General features: G+C 39.5%; 1 protein-coding gene across 2 annotated transcripts in view; it reads left to right on the top strand.

Annotated features, from left to right (window-relative positions):
• The window catches only part of CTDSPL2 (CTD small phosphatase like 2), a 43902-nt gene that overhangs the window by 10358 nt on the left and 12660 nt on the right, over window positions 1–20884 (top strand). For both annotated transcript variants that reach the window (XM_050713027.1, XM_035568973.2), the window contains exons 2-8: window positions 8086–8294; window positions 12035–12173; window positions 14357–14506; window positions 14675–14890; window positions 15873–15951; window positions 16237–16348; window positions 17242–17328. In XM_050713027.1, coding sequence (XP_050568984.1) covers window positions 8103–8294; window positions 12035–12173; window positions 14357–14506; window positions 14675–14890; window positions 15873–15951; window positions 16237–16348; window positions 17242–17328 — 975 coding nt within the window. In that variant the 5' untranslated portion in view covers window positions 8086–8102. The remainder of the gene's footprint in view (window positions 1–8085; window positions 8295–12034; window positions 12174–14356; window positions 14507–14674; window positions 14891–15872; window positions 15952–16236; window positions 16349–17241; window positions 17329–20884) is intronic.

Genomic DNA, 20884 nt, shown 5'->3' with positions numbered 1-20884 from the left:
CAGTTAACAGAATTCATCTCTGCACACCTTACAAAAACTATCAGCTTCTCGTAACAAATGCAGGAGTTACTCCGTGGCTTCCACAGTCCGACACAGACTTGCTTAGGCTTATTAATCTTCTGGAGTTGGTGGTGTTTGCTCGTTTGTTGTTTCTTCCTTTTTTTTTTTTTTTTTTTAAATTAAGAAAGCCAACTAATATAAGATGAATGATTTAAAAAAAAAGAAAAAAGGCAACCCATGAAGATTTTTTTGTGGTCAGAGCTTGTCACAACATCCTGGCAGGTCTGCTCAGGAAGCGTTCAGCAACCTGTCCGTACCAGGGCTTGGAACAAGAGGGAGACGACTTCCAAAAATAGTCTCCCCGTGAGCCTGGCAGCGTGGATTAAATGTCTAGGGAGCCTGATTTGTCCCAAGACAGCTGGTCCGTTCCCGAACCTCAGCAGGAACAGTGCTGGTTCTAGTGGGATCTGTTTGCCACTTGTTTAACGCTCAAGTACTGCACACTTTTCTTTCAAAACTTGTCAGCTGTTGGTGAGCTCCGCAGTACCTAAAGGCGACTGATGTAAAATTCTTGTCTTGGCAGCATCAGAGATCCTAAGTAGTACCTTTCTGCTGCAACAGATCTTGGGCTCTGTTCTGAGCTCAGCTGTTCTACGGTTAACCCAGCTCTCCATTTTTCTTTGCTGGTTAAGAGTCTGACCCAAACTGAAAAGGCTGAATTAATTACAAGTGTGTACCCTCAGTCACAAAGAGAAAAATATCTTGGCCAGGAGGGAATAAACTTTCAGTTCCAAATGCACATAGCATAATCAAAACAAAGCCTCGCTAGCAGAGCAATGGCAAAACAATGGTGCCTGGAAGTATGATTGCTACAGCAGAAAAATAAAGTAACAGAAAATTTATTTTCTGTTAGGGCCAATTACGAAAAGCCTTCCTCATCTTGTTTGGCAACATCTTTATAAGAAAATGTTTCTTCTAGGGGAGGCGCTTAAGCCTTGGGAGAGCAGAGCTCCGTACGTGAGCCCCAGGCGGACGTACTGGGGGATCACGGTTAAAGCAAGGGCACTGAAACCCGGGGATTTCAAGTGTGGTTTTGTTCAGGTTATGAAGGCGTTTTGTTCTGAGATACAGGGGAGAAGTAAAGGCGGGTTTGGAGAACAGGGAAGACTGAGGGGCACCGCCTGCATTGTGCCTTTGGTAGTTGTGATTGCTAACTGTGATCTTGGTGGAACTGGTGGTTTCTTTGCACATTTATCCAGACTTCATAGCCACGCTCCAACATTTGGATAGTACATATTGTGTGTGTTGCTGGTTTTGTAGACCACTTGTCTTACTTTGCTCCTACCTGCACTGTCCTAGCACCATCCAGCCTTCTTCAGCTGCGGCTTCCTAGTTGGTGGCTGTCTCTCCAGGAGGCGGTGGTGGAAAAACGCTTGAAGATTTGTGAAGAGTGACAATACAACACAGGATGTTGTAAAATACGAAGTACATCAGCTGGAACACGATGAAATCGCTGTGATTTCCTAGGGAAGGAGGATAAGTTGGTTAAAGAAAGGCCACGAGTTGTTGAGGGGGGGAAAAGTCTCAGCACCTTTGAGCTAACAAAGAGCATTTCCTTCAGGTTTGCAAAGCGCTCTGGGGCCTGTCTGGGTGAAGGACTCTGTAAGTCGTTCTGCTCGACTTTGCTGCGAGTCCAGACAGGCGTGTGTGACACGCGGGTTGTCGTTTGTCCCGTTTCTCGCTCACAGGCTGCGTGCCTTCTCTGTTTCCCTGCTTCCCTACCCTTGTGGCTCAGGCGTCTTTGCAGGGTGTCCTAGGATCTCGCATTTCTGGAGAGCATCGCTAGTCCCACGCGAATGGACCTCGGCCAGCTCAGTGAACGCATCTTCTCCTTGGGATCGTTCTTCTCGAAACCTGGGTCACATCACAGTGATGAAGTGTGCTGATGAAACGCAACTGGTATTGGATGTTTAAAAGGAAATTGGAGAAAACAGTTGTTCTTGGTTCCTTTCTGTGGACCTGCCTGCTGTGATCCAGCCTGTGTGTCCAGAAGCATGTGAATGAAACTGAGACGTTTGCTCAGCAGAGAGGTCTGGGTTAGCTGAGCTGCTGGCACTGAACTGTCCGCGGGCAGGTCACAACCGCCAGCCCAGGCATGGGGCGTCGCAGAAAGCTGTTAAATTTGGTGACAGGTCGCAGCTTTGTGTGCGTCTACCGGTGACGGATGCAGCATGGGCTGGATTCTTGCTTAAAACCTAAAAGTGTGAAGAGGTGGTGCCGCCTTCTTGGCTTTGGGTGAAATCTTTCAAGGGATGGGTGGAAGTAATGCAGGACGAGTGCTGTGGTTGTTGCAATCAAACACATCCCCCAACATTTTTCAGTGTGCTTTGTTTTGCTGCGCGAATTTTTCATGCTCTGTGGTCATCATCTCCATGCTGGCAAAAACGAATGTATGGGCAGTTACATGGAGAGAAGGGAACTTCTTTTTTTTGGCTTCCTCTTGTCTCTTGGATTGTGGTTGTGCTCGATTCTGCCAACATACGCTGCGTCCACACCAGGAGCTAATCCAATCTGTAGCAGCAGACGCTCCGTTGTGTAAAAATTGTTTCGGATCCCAATGGCAGGAGCTTCGTCCCTGCCTCGTCCCTTGCTGCTGCTGGACTGCGAGGTGCAGCGGGCAGCGGCTGGGGGCCAGGCCTCACCTCCCAGCGCCGTGGGAGCCCATGGGGTAGGATAAGTGGAGTAACTAATAGAGAAGCCCTTCACCTAACGTGTGCCTGTCACTCACCGAGCTGCGTTCCCGACGCGTGCCTGGCTGTCCTAATCCTCCGGAGCCCTTCCGGCAGCCAGGCTGGGAATATGCAGCTTTCGGTGGGGGCAGCTCAGCGGGCTTGCCGAGTGCCAAATGAAACGTAGGAATCGTTCAACGCTATAATTCTGAATTTTCCTGTCAGTCGTATCTTCCTATTGTTGATTGCTATTGTTCTTTTACCGTCTTAAACCCTTTCCTGTATCAAAAAAAACCTTAAACCCTGTAATTACATGTGCTGTACCTAATTTTCTTTCAATAGTTTTGGGGAAAAATAGATAAGACCGTAGTACCGCCTGCGGGGGGAAAGTCAGTCATCCCCACCTGAAGGAATCAGGGAGGTGCGCTGTTACTTCGATCTGTGGGTCATTCGCAGGAATTCCTGTCCCGTAGGTGCGCGGTGCCTGCGCCTGGAGCAACGCCGTGCGTGCCCCGGTGAGCCCGGCAGCTGCAGGACACGGAGCGTGTGCGGCTGCAGCGCCTCCGGCTGCTGCTCCCGATAGCTCCTGCGTTACTTACCTCCCTGTCTCACAATTGCTTAGTGAGAGTTCCATTTAGTCCCTCTTTGCCAGGCGTTTCTCGTTTGAAGAATATCTATTTATTTCTTTTTACCCCCCCGACTTTCTTTTGTGTTTTGATTGTTTGTTTTAATAGATGGGGAAGGAATTCCAGCAGGAAAGGGCTTGGGAAGGATTGAAACCAAGACACGTATGTAATGCAGGAAAACATCTTGAGCCGTTAAATGTTCCGCATGCTTGCTGTGGATGGGCCTCCTGGCTTCAGGTCCACGTTACGGTAATGCTTCGGTGCCAGCTGCTCCCGATGTGAAGGAGCTGCACCGTTGTACGGGGAGAATTCCGAGCTGCAGGCTCCCGAAAGGCAACCTGCTGGAAAGAGAATCGAAGGGCAGCAGTTAGCCAGGGCTGCTGAGCGCGATCCCCCCGGCAGTGAGCTCCCGGGTCCTCTGGCTCCGCGGCACGGACGCCGGCGGTGACACGAGGCGTTCGCACCCGCCGTCACTCAGCCCGGCCCTGGCTGGCCGGCACGCCGGGGTGACAGGCAAAAGTCGTCCGTGGCTGAGGAAGGAAATTCACGGGCATGTTTGGGCTTGGTTTGTTTTGACTGAGAGAGCGTGCTGAGTGGCGTAGTTTGGTTTATGCTTGTTTCAGAAAAGAAACACAAAGATAATTAAAGTAGAAACTGCACGCTGCCAAACGCATCGCGCGTTGGGAGAGCAAACTTCTGGCACTGCGGGGATTGTAGGTAACTGTTGCTAAGTCCATTAGAGATATTTATAACCTGAGGCTTGATACCCAGGATGTGAAGTGAGCCAAAGAACTCTCTGGCAATAGCACGCAGATGAGTTGAATGGTTTCTTGCTGGATAAATGCATACGCAGACTGACAAACGTTAAATTGGTTTGGGCTTTGTCTGCCTAGTATTTGTTTCAGCTCTAGAAAAATCAGGCAACTTGCAGAATAGCACGGTTTAAGCAGTATTTTCATTTCCAAATTGGAGATTGACTAATGTCAATCTTCCTTCAGTGCTTCACAATTATTTGGCTAATTCTTTTTACACATTTGCTTTTAGTATAGCCTTGCGTAATTCCTACCCGTGAAATGGCAGGCATCTTAGATTCCTCACCAAAATATTTTAAGGCTGCTGTTGTACAGAGTCACACGGCAGGATGTTTGCCAGTTCTTCAAAATGTGTAAGTAACATTTTAATAAATGTGGTTTACGTCTTTGAATGTACTGCATTTCATTATATTTTCGTGTTCATTTACTTAATTCCCAATTCACCACTGTGAGTGGTTATCCATGGTGGATCAGCCACTTGAATTAGTTCACTGTTACTCTCTTCTTACCGTCCAGAGTTTTTTAAACTCTGTAAATGAGACTTAGGGATCTCACTTTTCAATTGTAAGCAATGTTTACGCTGTGTATAAGTGTATGTATAAGTGTATATATTGTGTGTAAGCCTATGGTGTGTAAGCCGGCTGGTGCGTGCTGCCTACCTGCGCTGTGTCGCTCTGCGTGCTCTGGGGACGGAGCCGCCAGCCTCCCGGCCTCGTGCCACCCATGGAGGGTCTGCAGCTCTGTTCTGCTTTCCAAAATACCCACGCTCGGGAGGCTGCGTGGCATCTGGCTGCGTCGTTCCAGGGATGTGCTGATCTGCTCCGTAGCACTGCTCTGGTGCCCATTGGTTCCCTTTATAAACCGATTAAACTGTGTAAAAATGAAATCGGATATATATTTATTTTGCTGTTAGCTTGGTGAGCTGGCCTGGTCTCTGAGGAGGCAGACAACTCTGGAAGTAGCGTGGGGAAGAAATGAGGAGGGAGCAGGGGCAAGCCCCTAGGTTCCCTCCTGTCATCCTACCATACCCGACTTTAAAGCACCTTTGAGAAGCTTGCTCTGCTCCTTACATATTCTTGCACCTTTCTTCCAACATCCTTCTGGTTTTCTTCCCCTTTGAGCCCTTTGCCACCGCTTCTCAGCGTGAGCACGGTTCCCGTTCCCAAGGGACCATGGTGGTGTAAGCTGCCCCGCTGCTCCGGTCCTGTGCCTGGCTCCCAGGGCTTCCTGGCAGGACGGACTGCATGCAAAAACCCCGAGGAATGCAAAAAAAAGCATGGTTAATCCTTCTCGGTGGCGCAGGGCTGTCTGCCCTGTAGGAGACGTGAAGGAGTCCGGCACGCTGGGGCTTTGGACCCGTTTGAAACCTCTCGGAGCTGGGGTGGTTGGGTGTTTGACCCCGCTGGCTGCGCTCCTTCTCCGCTCGCTTCTCTGTCCTAGGGATGGCTGTCTGAGATCTGATCTCTCTCCTTGGACCATACAGATCGAAGAATTTCAGAGGGTTATAACTTAGGCAAATTAGAGGAAAGAGCAAAAAATAAATAAATCCCTAAGCAGGTTGGTAATGCAGCAAATGAAATTCCCTTCTCAACGCATGGAAGGACTCGGGCTCCTCGGGGAGTTCTGAGAACATTTCCAACACGGCAAAACGGCGTTGTTTTTCTCTAACTTCATTCCAACAAATTGCTAACTATTTAGCTTGAAATATTGACATATTTAAACTATTTGGTTTAAAAGTTTAATGGCCATTTTCTGACTTGGGCTTTATTTCCTATAGAGCTGTGAATTCCTTCTTCTCCCACATACAGGAACACTGAGAAACCTTAACTCAGGTGTTCTTTTTTCAGCCACCCGTGATAAAATTATTTTATTAACAGAACCTAATCACTTAATTAACAAGAAGTTGACTAAAAATAACATTTTCCTGAATATTTCCAAAGTAAAAAATACATTATATGTTTTAAGGTATCTTTGGATCATTCTGTCTATTGATGTTTGATGGTTTCTTCAATTTTATAATTAGGTCCTCCTGATTTGTGCAGAAGTATAACAGGACCATACGTCTGTTGAGCTGGATTCTTCCCACTGTAAATCATACACAAAAAAAATTAATCTAGCAGGAACTTGTAAGAAAGAAAGGTCAAGATGCAGGTTTTGATAACACATTTATTTTACATCCTTGCATAAGAACGTTATTTTTAACTTTTTATTTTTCTAGTGGCACAGAGTAGGAACAGCAAACTGGATTTAAATCCTTGGGGATGTTTTTCAGTTTTCCCCAACATTACTTTTTTTCTGCGTACAGTAGATTCTATCAAACTAAATGCGAGTTTTATTGCAAATATTAATGGTGAAAGTATACTCATATGGAGTCTGAGTTTTAATGCTTCTGTTACTAGAAGGCTCAAAATTGTAAGTAATCAATTTTTTATAAATTTAGACAAATGGTTTCTGTTTTCTTTCTTTAAACCCCAAATATCAGTCCACTTTTGCCATAGTTACTTCAGTCATTTAACTGTCCTGACTTCCCCTTTCTGTAACAGCCGTTGTATTAAGTGATGGTGGAAAATGCTGGACATTATGGATGCAAAATGAAATCCCGTGTTTGTCAGCAGTTAAAGCAGTCGTTGTTTGTAACTGAAGTGCGTAACTCCTGACCGTACCAATTCCATACTACTTTTGCTTAGCCTTCTCAAGAAGATGTTGGTAGCAATGTTATTCTTCGTTAGCTGGAACACCTTTCATTTAGGATTGAGATGTACCTAACTGCTAACCAGACAGTTTCTGAACAATATCACAGTATTTCTGTCTGCGAATCATGCTACCATTGCCTTTTCCTAACAAGAAAGTAGCTGTTGCTACCTTACCCATATTTTAAGTTACCTCTATTCAGCAATGCGGTATGTGTTAAACGAATTTCAGAAAATCAGATTCTGATTCCTATTGTGAAAAGAATACCCTTTTCTTGAAAAATCAATCAATAAATAAATTGCCTTTTGTCGTGTCTTCAGCTAGGACGTGCGTATTGCTCCTACCTGTATTTCTGGGCGTTACGACTCAGATGGATTTCTTGCTACTTTTCTCTGCTCCTGATCCAGCACATGCATAATTTTAAGCACTTGAGTAGTCCCATTCAAATCAACCCAAGTATGAGCTTCAGTCAACTGGAGAAGGCATATGCCACAATCCAGAAAAGCAGTTATATATATGCACAAATTTAACTATACCAGCGGTCCAATTGAAGGCTGGAGATAGATGTGACACATTTTCTGAAATGGCCTTTTACTCTGCTCTAATAAATATTGCCTTTGCATGAGTCTTCCTGTGGTCTAATCGTATTCCCAAACACAGTTGTATTGGAGATCAATCTTAGGTTCCTTCGTTGAACTGCTATATCCTCACCCATATTTAATGCATAGTCTCATTTATGATTTCTTCTTCTGTGAGCACTTGACATGAATTTAGATTTATGCTTCATCTCAAATTTAATGTAGAGTCTTAAAATGATATATTGTAAGGAACACAGGGCTGGAAAGCGCTGCCTAGGTCATTGAGTCTAGTCATCGGATGCTGAAGACACCAGGCACCATAAAATCCTTTCTGTCTTAAAAACAGTTAGATTTTTTGTTCCCGCTACTTGGGCTGGAGGGTTATGCAAAAACCTCACTGATCTAATGGTTAGATGTATTCGTGGCCAGATGATATTCATTTGTTCTTCTGCCAGTGTTATGCTTTAGCTTAAATAGCTCTTCTCTTTCACTTAAGTTTAGCCATATATATATGTGTGTGTGTGTGTGTATGGATATAAAAGCTCAGTGCATCAGAACACTGTCAGTGTTATATAATTTTTTCAGTTCCTGATCTGAAGCTTAATACGTTTCTTCAATGACTAAGTATACTTGTTTTTTCCCTTTATAGCTTTACATGTGGTACACATGAAAATGAGGCTGAGAACGCGGAAGGCTTCTCAGCAATCGAATCAAATTCACACGCAACGTGCTTTGAGGGCAAAGAGGAAACATTCGGAGGTGGAAGAGAGCTTACCTGTTGGCGGAGGAAAACCACAGAAAAATGAAACTGGCTTATTGTCTTCAATCAAAAAGTTTATTAAAGGAAGCACACCGAAGGTACAGTGTCAGTGGGTTTCGTTTTTTGTTTTTTGTTTGGGTCATATTCAATTAATTTTGATTTTAAAATACTACTATTAATAAATAAAAATATGTAAATGGAAAGTTGGGGCTAAACCACTAAAACTCATCTATCCTGATACAAACAGAAACCTGAATTTACTAATTTTCACATGTTAAAACATGTCGAATGTAGGTTTTAAGGGAGAATGATGTGTATGGCTTTGATAGGCTGAATGCGACCTTGCAATTGCTTCCAAAACCTCAGTTTTTTCTGCAAAGAGAAAGGCCAATCAAAAAAAAAAGTCTTCATTCAGTCCCAGCAATGCAAATATTGATATTACTTAACTGTAAATTTTAAAGAGTACCCAGGAAGTCATAACACTGGTTATGAACTATACTGTTTAAAAAAAAGTGATTCAAATTCAGAATAATTTTCTGTTTTCTGAACTAAGTGTTGAAAAGATGACTTTGTAACAAGGTGAAGTTGAAATAATTTTAATTAAAGTAACAATATAGTCTTAAATTGTCAAAATATAATGAAATTTAATCTTTAATATGTTGACTACTTATAAAAGCATTGAGGTACTGACAAAGAAATACTTCAGTAAAAAGAAAATGGTTAAAACCACTTACATTTTCATTGAAGTAGGACAATTAAGCCATTTTACATTCAGCATCTATGTGGCATGACAGTGCAACATTTTGGCTGCAAAAACTCTGCAACAAAAAGCTGAAAACCAAGCAAAACATTTTACGTAGGAATTTTAAGATAAGAGAAATATATCTGTTTATTCTTTTTTTTTTTCTGTCTCTTTAAGGTTTTGTTAATTTTCTCTCTTCTCCTCCTCTCTCCCAAATCTTTGAATTACATTTCATTCTTTTTTTTTTCTTGACAGTTTTTTTAAAATATAAAATGTCCACGTTTTTCTTCTGTTCCCTTTCATGTCCTCTCCTGTGTCTGTAGCAGGACTTGGAGTGGCTCCAGTGGCATTAGCATGGCATGATATTGATACTGCCGGGCTATCTTCCAAAGCGCTAATGACTTAACAAAGTAGTCTTGTGGCTGCCATGGAAACGTTATAACTCTGTGAGATAGTGTATGTGTACAACTTGCATAGTAGTTCATTTATGGGTACGTTGAAATCTAAGTCACCACAGCGATTATATGGATTTATGACAATAAATGTCTTCATAGCTAGTGTATCTTGACAATTTTGATGGTAGTCATAACTCATCTGGTATTGTAAAGGTGGCTTATTGGAAATATTCTTTAAACAATCAGAACCTAAAAAAACATTATAGCTATTTAGTTAGAGAAACTAGAGCCTAACGTGTGGCTGTAGGAATGTGGATGGTGATGGGTCTGATCTCGAGGTCTTTTCCAACTCAGAGCCCCTGTGCAAGTCATGGATAGTTATGGAATACAAAAGAGTATTTATTATTTACAAAACGACAAGTCTGATCTACCAGAAAAACTGATATGTGTATGCATACAGGAAGTACTACTAACATTTTAAAATTTTAGAATCAAATATTGTGGAATTTGCCATATTAGGTTACACTAAACTTGTTTGGTAGGTGGGGTTCCAGTACTGTCATACATTGCATTGGCTTTGAGTGTGTTGTCATTACTCTTGGTCCCAGTTTAGGCCATTCATTAGTCCACACAAGGTTTCTGAAAACATACCAAGAGTAAATAAATTGCTTATGACAGTGTGGCGTTGCCATCTTCCTTATGGCACAGTTATTGATAATAATTGGCTATTTTGAGTTGAATGAATCATATGATCATATGATTCATATAAGTATAATATTATAAATATATATAATAGGTATATTTATATATCTGTGCAATAAGATTTCCACAGTATAAATCAAGGAGAATTGCAACCTTGTGTGTAATTTCATCTTTAAATTCTATTAACGAACTGCTTGAACTCTGATCTTGTTGTTTGTGGTATTGTCACACCTCTTCTTGTCTACTGATTTATGTTCATTTTACATCCGTGTTTATTATTGCTTCAGGGCTTGTTGTTGGCTGTTGTTTTTTTTTTCCTTCCAGTGAGGTCCATTGCACTCTTTTCCCCCTTTTTTTGCCAAAGAATTTTTAGAAGTGGTAGAATTTTATTTTTTGTTTCAGGAAAATAAATTATTTCTGCAGTTTGGTTTGTGGCTTTTTACATGAATGCAAAACACTCAGAGGTACAAGGCTGGCCATCCTGGAACCCAAAGTCCTTTTTTCACAGGACCAATGCAACACGGGCAGAGCACTGTGAGCTTTCCCGCAACATCGTGATAGCTCTTGTTCGGGAGAGGGAGAGCGGTTCTAGATTTACTGAATCCTTTGTGCCTCTGCTGATACTATTAGACAGATTTCCTGTTTTCATTGTGTTTTCTGTAATGTTCCTGCACTTGTTCTCCATAAAGCACGAGTCATTTCTGAAGGCCAATTTTATGCATAGCTTTTAGAAGTTAATTAATTTCTCTTGTTTTTTCCCATGTTGAATTTGAACGAATGACCTAAAAGATAAGGTGCCTTGCTGTTCTTTTTATCAGTGAGCCATCTGTTTTCTCTCATATATGATTTTACGGTATATACATTATCATTAGTTGCTCGTGGTAGTAATTTGATTGTTCTCACCAAGGTTGTTGGTCAAGAAGAAACTGCCAGTAGGAAGCTTTGGGGATCAGTGGTGGTCACATACTTTGTCTTCTGATATGGCTGTCCATGCATTTCCATGTTTGCCAGTATTTCTTTTAGGTACTGTACTCTTAGCATGGGCCTTAAATTAATTTTTTCTAAAGGATCAATTTACCTTTTTTTTGGAGCATGCAAACTTTTTTCTTTTTAAAGATGTGAAACTGCTGCTCCCAGAAAGGTAATATTGTAAGTCTAAAGTAGAAATTTTAATTTACTTTAATATGCTTTGTGGCCTTTTTAAAAATATTTAATTCCATTTATTTTGCTTTGTCTCACATCTTACATTTCAGTGTACTCTATATGGCTGTATTTTAGATTGCCATTTTATTCAGGTGTAATAGGTGCTTTGGGACAAAAGGGGAAGAAACCTGTCTTAAATATCTGTGCTACACATACACACATGCTCAGAAAAAATATGCAAAAATGCTTGGTTCTTTCCCATTCATGTAACTGCCACAGAGGAGAAGAGTAATTTTCTTAAAGGTAAGAAGAATCACTGGGTTACAACCCTTGCATATAATATTTTTAACAGCTAAGTTTTGCCATATACTATCTGATATGAATTGAGTACTACCACAGTATGTATTTATAAACAATTTAACAAGCCACTTTATGTAAGGATCATGGTGGAGAATTTTATATTGGATATTATTATGCAGTTTCTGTATATTTTAACAAGCAGAGAAGTGAAGTTTCTCATCATTTTAGTTGTTTCTACATTTCCTTAATGTCACAGCACTTAATTACAAATTGGCTATCTGGTAAAATAGTATTTAAAGACAGTTTTTCTACAACAGAAATTCCAAGCACAGCTTTCTTTCCCAGTACTTAGCTGTTTACCTTGGGTTGTGTCAGTATGGATGAGTTTAGAATTCCAACTGGCCAGATACGTGTTGTATATTCTGCATCCGGAAGTGGAACAATAAATGGACCTTCTGGGGAACTTTCCCTAACAGCTAACATTTTCTGGTGGCATTCAGTGGAGAAAAGAGGCACTACTCAGTATGTTTCTTTTTCCCCCTTTTTCTGTTTTAAGGAAGAAAGAGAAAATCCTGCAAAAAGAAGTAGAATTGAACGTGATATAGATAACAACTTGATTACATCCACACCTCAAACAGGAGAAAAGCCTAATAAACAGATCTCTCGAGTAAGACGGAAAAGTCAAGTGAATGGAGGTTTGTAAATATTCTAATCATACGCTATTACAGTTGAATGGTGATTCAGTAGTCTTCCAGCTGTTAACTAATAAAGGACATTTCTCCAGGTGGAGGTTATTAAGAGTTTTGTGATTGACTTCAGTGTTAGCAAGGCTGAACTAATAGCACTGAAATAAGATTTCCAGGACTGTAAGCACAAGTTACAATGGATGTGTCTGAGAGAGAATGTTTTATCTTAGCAAGAACAATTTCATTATGTGATAATGACCAGCTATTTTGGAACTAATTTAAGTATTTTTTTCCAAAAGAAAAGAAGAGCCAGTAATGAGAATTTGATTTAGTTCTTCTCCCATTTTCTCACAAGAAGTGAAATATGACTTCCCAATTCATGACATTTGTGGAGCTAGCCTGGGTTCCTTAGATATTGAAAGCACTTGTCAAACATATAGACAGGGTTCTGACATAGAATCATGGAAAAAATTAGGTCGGCAGGGACCTCTATAAGCCATCTGGGCAGTCCTCCTGTTCCTCTCCCAGCAAGGTGAATCCAGCTTGAAGAGAAATCTGACTTTTGAAGTTGGATCAGGCTGCTCAGAGGCTTGTTGTCCAGTCAAGTTCCGAATATCTCAAAGGATGGAGATTCTACAACCTCTGTGGGCCCCTGTTCCAATGTTTGACCACCTCATTGTGAAAATTGTTTTTTTTTTCAGTATCTCTAATAGTGACACACTGAGAGATACATCCTGTTAGATAAAATATTCAATGAAACTTAAAGTGTCAGCTGTGGTTCCAGATCTGACTTAAAAAAACACGCTTTTAGACTCCTTTTCCTAAGGAAACGAGACTTCATGTGTTTGTGCTGCCTGTCAGTGTTCCTTCTTTCTCCCAATAACTTTCGAATCCGTTGTCTGATTTCTGCCAAGTTTGTCAGCAAGGCAGAGGTCTGAAAGATTTCATATTCCGACAAGGTTTTTAAAATCAGTAGCTAAGTACAGGATGGAGCTCCAAATGAGGGACTTCAACGATGGAAGGTTTACAATGTGAGACAATTACCTGTTTGGTTGTTGCCAGATGTCTGCGTAAGATGATTTTAGGAGTATTTGCTACTGTTAGTTTTTTTTGTGTCCTGGAGAGATAATAGGTATGCACTGACTGAGTGTGATGCATGCAGACAATACTTAAAGATGAAAGGGAACTATTTACCTGAATAAAGTTGTCTGAGGTATGCACATAGAGCATACTGAACGCATTTTACTGTTACAGCAATATCAAGTTCTTAGTGAAGACATTCGGTATTAGTGAAAGCACTAAGTTGCAGCTGGCACACCCTACATTTTATGTAAAAGCGACAGGAAGTGTGAAGTACTTGTGCAGCTCCATCAGGCTCAGCTGACAAAAAGGTTCTCAGCTCATGTGCACAAAATGCATTTGCTTACTTCCATATGGACAGACAGCTCAAAGACTCGTTACTGTAAAGTAAATAACTTCTTTCATTTCAGTCTCAGAATTATGTCTTGGATCTCACCCACGAGACAGCAGTTTTTAGTTTTAGGATATGCTTTAGATGCACATTTATAGAAAACCTTTAATTGTTATGTGGTATGTTGTTGTAATACTAAGATTTACTTAATTCTGTGTTATTTGTTATCTGTGGTAACAACTAAGAATTATTTTACTTCCTAATTGTATTTATGAGTGTGTGTTTGTGTGTATACATATATGTATACGGGGAGTATAGTGAAGCATGGACTTGATCTTGTGAAGTTCAGAGATTCAGCCACTGGAGTTCCACTGACACTTTCTCTTGTTTCCATCTAGTGGAGTCCCACTGACACTGACATCTATTTGTTGTGAAGGGTGCACAGCATCTTTGTCTTCTGTCATCAAGCACATTTAAAGGACTAAAACTTCTATTATCTGTTAATCTATTGCATATTTCTTATAAGCAATTATTGCTTCCTAATTTGAAATTCTGAAGCTTAAGATGGTGTTGAAAGTTGGCATTTCATTTTTATGTTGTTGCTAAATTGCTACCTGATCTTACTTTTTAAGGAGCTATTTAAGCTAATTGCTTTTGCCAACTAAGGAAAGTCAGGGAGCAGGAGGGATCTTTCCTACAGTGAAAATAATAACAATAAAAGAGAGGGTCTACTGTGAAAAACAGAAGCATGGTATTATACGTCATAACTTTTCTTTTACAGAAGCTGGAAGTTACGAAATGACAAACCAACATGTAAAGCAAAATGGGAAATTAGAAGATAATCCTACCACTGGCAGTCCCCCACGAACTACGTTACTGGGGACCATATTTTCTCCTGTCTTCAATTTTTTTTCACCAGCAAATAAAAATGGTAAGCATTATTATTCTTTTGGTTCTTATTTTTGTAACATGATTCAGATACAGCCTCCTTTGGTAATTCTGTAACGTATTTTTTGGAGTTTAATGATGACTGTCAGTATTCTGTTAGGTACCTCAGTCTAAAGATAATGACTACTAGTGTACTGAAATCTTGATTCAGGAACGTCAGGATCAGATTCTCCAGGACAAGCTGTTGAAGCTGAAGAAATAGTCAAACAGCTTGATATGGAACAGGTAGATGAGATTACTACAAGTACTGCAACATCAACCAATGGAGCAGCTTATACTAGCCAAGCAGTGCAGGTCAGATCTGCTGTTAACAATGGTTTAGAAGAAGTAGAGGAAACAAACGATCGTGACCTGCCACCACTTACAGGTAAGAAATGTGTGCTTGCCTTTTACTCAAGTCCTGAAGCTGTAGATAGTTACTACTCCTAGGGAAATTCTAGCACCCCCATTTTGTATAAATTAATGTTTCAAGTTTGCTTGAAACATGCAAACAGTATTTATACTGATTTTTATATCAACGAGCAAAACTTTTTTATGCACCAGAGACACAGCTTTTGCAAGTCTCATTTATTTCCGTTGTAACTTAGTTGACTTCATGACATTTCTTCAAATGAAAACAGACATCGAAGAAGAAAGGCATTTTTATTACTGTTTAACCCCACACACACACATTAAAAATGCATCCCCTAGACTTGCTGATCACAATAGAGAAATTTGCAGCATTTTATTATCGTATACTAAAATAACATGTTGAGATGAATAAGAACATAAACATCCTATATTAATTTTCCCCATTTTCATTGGAAAAACTCAACATACACAGTTTTGGACAAAAATTCCATATATATGGATATTCCATATCTATAAAATTCACGATCAACTCTCTGTGGAGGGCCTGCATCAAATTTTTTACAGTTACCTAAATCCTCATACATACATAGGTGTTTCTCCTTTGACACAAATACCCTAGCAAATGATGGGTAGGAGCTGGTCGTGTGTCTGGAATGTGCATCCAGGTAGTTCATATCACCAAATGTTGTATGGGTGCCTTGCTCTGTAACACGGGCACTTTCATTTGGCTGGATCAAGAAGTTCTGTAGGATGATGTGACATTGAGCCCTCAGGAAAATTTGTGAGAAGCCATGCGGGGTATTTCAGGTGAAATACGAGGACTAGCAGAGTCCTGCTGTTTTTCACTGTTGTTTGAGGCACTTGTGTATAAAATGCAAATTTTCACTTTTAAAAACTGCACTAATAAGACTAGCTCTTGTGTTGTTTTTATTTATTTATTGTTGTTGTTTTGTTTTGTTTGTTTCATTTTTGTTTTGGTTATTTTCATTGAATTTTAGCACCAGTATCTCCGGACAGTGGCTACTCATCAGCTCATGCAGAAGCCACCTATGAAGAAGACTGGGAAGTCTTTGATCCGTAAGTGGTAATATTTGTACTTAAAATATGAATTGATCGTGTTGGGTATTGGATTAAGGAATTGTTATTTGAGTTGCTATGTTTTTTATATTACAGTAATGAATTCCAAAATCTCTTAAATTAAAAAATAAGTATATATTGAAGTGTTTGTTTTTCAGTTTAAATTATTTATTTCTTGTGTGGCTTTACACACAATATGCATTTTTAAATATTTAGTTGGGCTACCACATTGCCAGTCGCATAATTCAAACACATTTCTAAAACAAAATCTGATTTTTTTTCTAGATACTATTTCATCAAACATGTTCCGCCGTTAACAGAAGAACAACTTAACAGGAAGCCAGCTCTTCCACTGAAAACAAGAAGCACACCAGAATTCTCATTAGTTCTAGACTTGGTAAGTACTTTTATAAATACATAGCAAAATCAGGGGGAGAGCTATGTAGCATTTGATTTGTTTTGTCTGTTGCTGAAATTAGTGATGTGTGCTCTAAATAAAAGTACCTCGCTGAAGGTTACACAATTTTCCTAATACTTTTATTTAAAGATGGTCTGCATAAAAGTAAATTTAATAGTGGCAAGAATAGAATACTTGCTGTATTTTTTGAATTCTTAACATTGTTTCCCCAAAAAAAGCATTAAATTTTTTATCATCTTGAACAGAGAGTTATCTGTCCCCATAAAGTTTTCCAGAACCAATGGAGAGAAACAAGATGTACTAAGTAGGAAAATTTAGCTTCATATGTCTTGCATCAAAATTGACCAGGAATGAATCTTTTAATTCTTGTAGCGTTCTTCTTCAGAGGCCACAAATCCACTTTCTGAAATATTCATAGAAAATATATTTATGTTTAGAATAATTTCATCAAGCCACTCTGTTCTGAAAGTGGTTTGAGACACTGCTAATGATGTCAGGAACATTGTTTTACCATGAGCGATATCAGTTGGCGGGTCCTCTGGTGGTCATATAAAATGGATAGATGATTCAAATTGATAGATGCAGATTTGAACTGAATGACAGTATAGCCTACAAAATTAAAATGTCTCCTTACAATTATGCCCCTAGAGCACAATTCTAATTGAAATTTTTCAAAAACTGCAAGAATAAAGAAATGTATAATTACTTCCAAAATCTCTTATTCAATTTTGACAGTGCTTGCACAAAACTAAATTTTCCAGACTAAATAAACCCACCTTAAAAGGAACATAAAAATCTAGACAACTACTTCTCTTTTCAGCATTCTTTTCACATTTTTTCTTACTTTTATACCATCTTTTAATTTTTAATAGGATGAAACGTTAGTGCACTGTAGTCTAAATGAATTAGAAGATGCTGCACTCACTTTTCCAGTTCTTTTTCAAGATGTCATTTACCAGGTAATTAGCATGCATAGAAGAATATGTACCTTTTTATTTTGTTTAACATATGAATTCTTCCCATTTATATTTGTTATGATCTTGTCTAAAGAGATAAATAACTGCCTGGCATTTAACAACTATCTGGGTTATAAACTGCAAGGTGGATTATCCTGCATTAGAAATACTGTGGAGCACTGTTTATTGCCACAATGTGGTAATGTCGGACACTGATTCAAACTGTAAGCATTCATTGCTAAGAAAGTGTAAATGATCTTCGTAGCAGCAATCTTCAGCAGCAGCATTTCTCCTTGCCAGCAGGTGGAGGCAGGAACACTGAAAGTTTAGTCAGTATTATTTCCGAGTGCAGCTTCTCATGGACTGTTAACTTCCTTCCCTTCATATGGAAAACCAATTCACATTGGTTGATCATTTCTTTCTGTACAGAAGACATCTTCTGAGCCTGCTGTTAACTAGCTTCTGTCTAGATCATTAGTCTTGCTGTACCCTCCACCAGTGCCAGTTCTACCTCTTTACTCCCAGAGAGAGTCTGCTTGGTGCTTGGAGTGATTTTGATTGTCTTGTGGAGACTGCTAGATTTAGTTTTTTGTTCTGCTTTAGGAGGTACTGTTAGTTATGTGTGTTTTACATTGGCGTACCATTGAAGAACAAGCATGGGAAAGAGGAACTCTCTTCCAGCAACTACCAAAAGATGCTGCACTGACCCAGGCTGTTGTTCTCAGGTCCTTTTGTGTGATGTACCTGGGAGTAGCAACAGCTTCCCCACCATGTAGTTCGCACGATATTGGATCCCACTGTAGTATCTTTGGAGAATGAGCCAGTCATCAGGCACCTTAAAAGGACACTTGTCCAGGTATTTTTCCTGATTTTAAAAATGTTTTTCTTCACTGTTGCGTATAAAAGCCCTTGGAATCTGAAAAGCTGAAATAATTTTTAAACGTGGGTTTCTTATCTCTTATTTGGTGACGGCCATGCTCAGTTTCCTCCAGGCTGAACTTGGAAAGAGCCTTAGAATTAATTCTTTGGAGGTTCTTGACATTTCTAACAGCATTAGGAAGACTAAAGCTTCTTTTTTTTCCTTCCTTCTCTTAAGGGATCTCAGTATGATTTTGAGTATTTTCTGTCTAAACTGTCGTCCTTTTAGTGATTGTATGTCTAAATGAGAGTAGCTGAGCTTTAACCAGAATTTTGCCTTTAGGAAATTGAAGTCAATGGAAAGAGTGAGTTACAGTATTTCTAAATCCTTATTTAACAGCATTGTACACATGCCTGTGTAGCCTTTGATACAGTAAAATTACTAAGCGGGTCCTAGATAAGTTTTGTCTTAGCTCTCTGTAGAGTCTAGCCTGCAATTGCCAAGGAGCATTAGTTTTTTGCAGGTTTGAGAAAGTTGGCCACTGTCTGTGAGCACACTCTCCTGATCGTTACATTCTGTTCATCTGGTTTTACATTACACTAGACAACTCACAAAACATTCACCTCTTACTAGGTAACAGGTAATAAGCAAGACAGACATTTTAAAGATACAATTAAATTCATGCTTAAATAGGGTATAGTACACAAAAAGACAAATAATATCCTGAAATAAAAGTAGAAATTAGTTGATGTTACATACTCTATTTAGGGTTTTTAGTCAACAGTTAGCTATTTATCAGCTTTTACAATGTGTTTCTTTTGCTTACGATCATCTCGGGTATAGTACTGTATTAATTTCGTATCTCCATATTTCATTTTGGAAGTCATTCCAGCTGGTAACAGAGAAGCAGACACTAAGCTGTCTGAGCAAAGTAGAAGTCAGCAAGTTACCATATATAAACCAGATGAAAACAATACTTGATGTGAAAGATACATTTCTGAAGATACTTTCCATTAGTATCAAAACGTCTACCACTTTCATGTAGGTTTTCCAGAAAGACAATTATTTATCTATTAACTGTTTTTTAAGAGTAAAACTTAAGTCTGTGCTCATTTTCCGACTGAATGTCTTATTTTTCTCTCAGTAAGATTGACTAATACTGCAAACATGAACGTGAGTTCATAGCATTTCAGTTTTCTTGCCCATCCAAAGGCATCAAGCCAGTGCTCTTGCATTAACAGTGTGATGATAAACCAGGTACTTTCTCAAAAATAAGCTCCAGAACTTGCAATTGTAGGGTGTAAAAAAGAGTAAAACAGTACAAGTTTACGAGTTCAACAGTAAAAATCGGATTGTCTTAGGTTTCGGAAGGCCTGTTAGAACATATATCTAAACTCCATTGGTCTGCGCGTCAAGCAACAAGTTTCAGGTCCAGGAACTCAGCTCTTTTGCTGTTTACTTCAGTGATTTTAAGTGGTGGACTGTTTTTAAGAAAAGTTTCTAAAAATAAGGGCTTGGTTGTTTTTAAGTTACGTCTTACAACTTAACCATGAGGTGTGCAGAAAACGTAATATATGAGTAAAAAAAAAAATTATGCAATTCCAGCACTGGCATAAAGGGTTTTATAAACCTTTGGGTGAGTCACTTGAAGTCACTGATTTCTGCTTAAAAAGAAAAAATTAATCTCTAAAATGGATATAGTTGTGCTTGCTTCAGGCTTTTGAGATGATGAATCTGTTTGTTTATGTTTCCTTTGATGAAAAATCTCTTAAGTTTTACCAGTGTTTAAGTTTTGGACTCAGTAAAAATACAGTGTTTGCAAAGCTGAAGTTTTCTTAAATGCTGTGTCTGTTAAGCACTCTCTTACATCTGACTATAAAAATAAATGTTTGGCTTTTCAACTGTAGACTTAGATTTTATACTGTTTGTATTATTGTAGCACTTTATATTAAGTGGCTTATCTTAAGATTTTTTTTTTTTCCTTTGGTAAAGAGGTTTTCACTGTATTTTGTTTTGGGTGGGTGAGATCCCCTCACGCTCTGTTCGTTCAAAGGGTACCTTCCATGCACTAGTAGGCCTTCGACAAAAGGCAGATGTTTTCACTCAGTTCTTCAGCTGAAATACATCTTTACTGATCTTTCAGAGAATAATTCACTTCGATCTTTGATCCTTGAAAGATGTTCTGGAACTACATAGGTCATATGCAGGTTATTGAATATAGTGTTACATATATTCCATCTTACTGTCGCCAAAGACTACCTAGGTGCTTTACTTTGTTACTGCAGTGGAATGAGGCAAACAATGCTTTTGAGTTCTGGCTCTCCTTTCTAATGAACTCCACTCTGTCTGTTTCTCTGAAATAACAGCAGAGCTGTCAAGCTTTGGGTCTGAAAGCCTTCAGTGTGTCTTGGGCAGCACACACAAAGAAATCCGGTCTTAGGTCAGGAAGACTTCTCTAGCTCAGGAGAACCTCTGGAGTCATACTTCGCCCCTTGAAGAGCCGTAGCCAGCCACAGTTCAGGCAGATCTGTCTGGTTTTGGGACGGTCCTCACCTTGAGTCACTTTTGTTGCCATTGAAATAATGGGATGTGATGATCATTTTGGAAAAAAAAACCAAAAAACAAACAAACAAAAAAACACAACCTTTGAGGAGGCTTTTCATATAGGTTATGCATTTATGCCTGTGAGTCACATTCTAG

The sequence above is a fragment of the Cygnus atratus genome, chromosome 11, assembly GCF_013377495.2.
Source record: "Cygnus atratus isolate AKBS03 ecotype Queensland, Australia chromosome 11, CAtr_DNAZoo_HiC_assembly, whole genome shotgun sequence".
Classification (NCBI taxonomy): Eukaryota; Metazoa; Chordata; class Aves; order Anseriformes; family Anatidae; genus Cygnus; species Cygnus atratus.
This window is presented reverse-complemented; position numbering and strand designations above follow the sequence as displayed.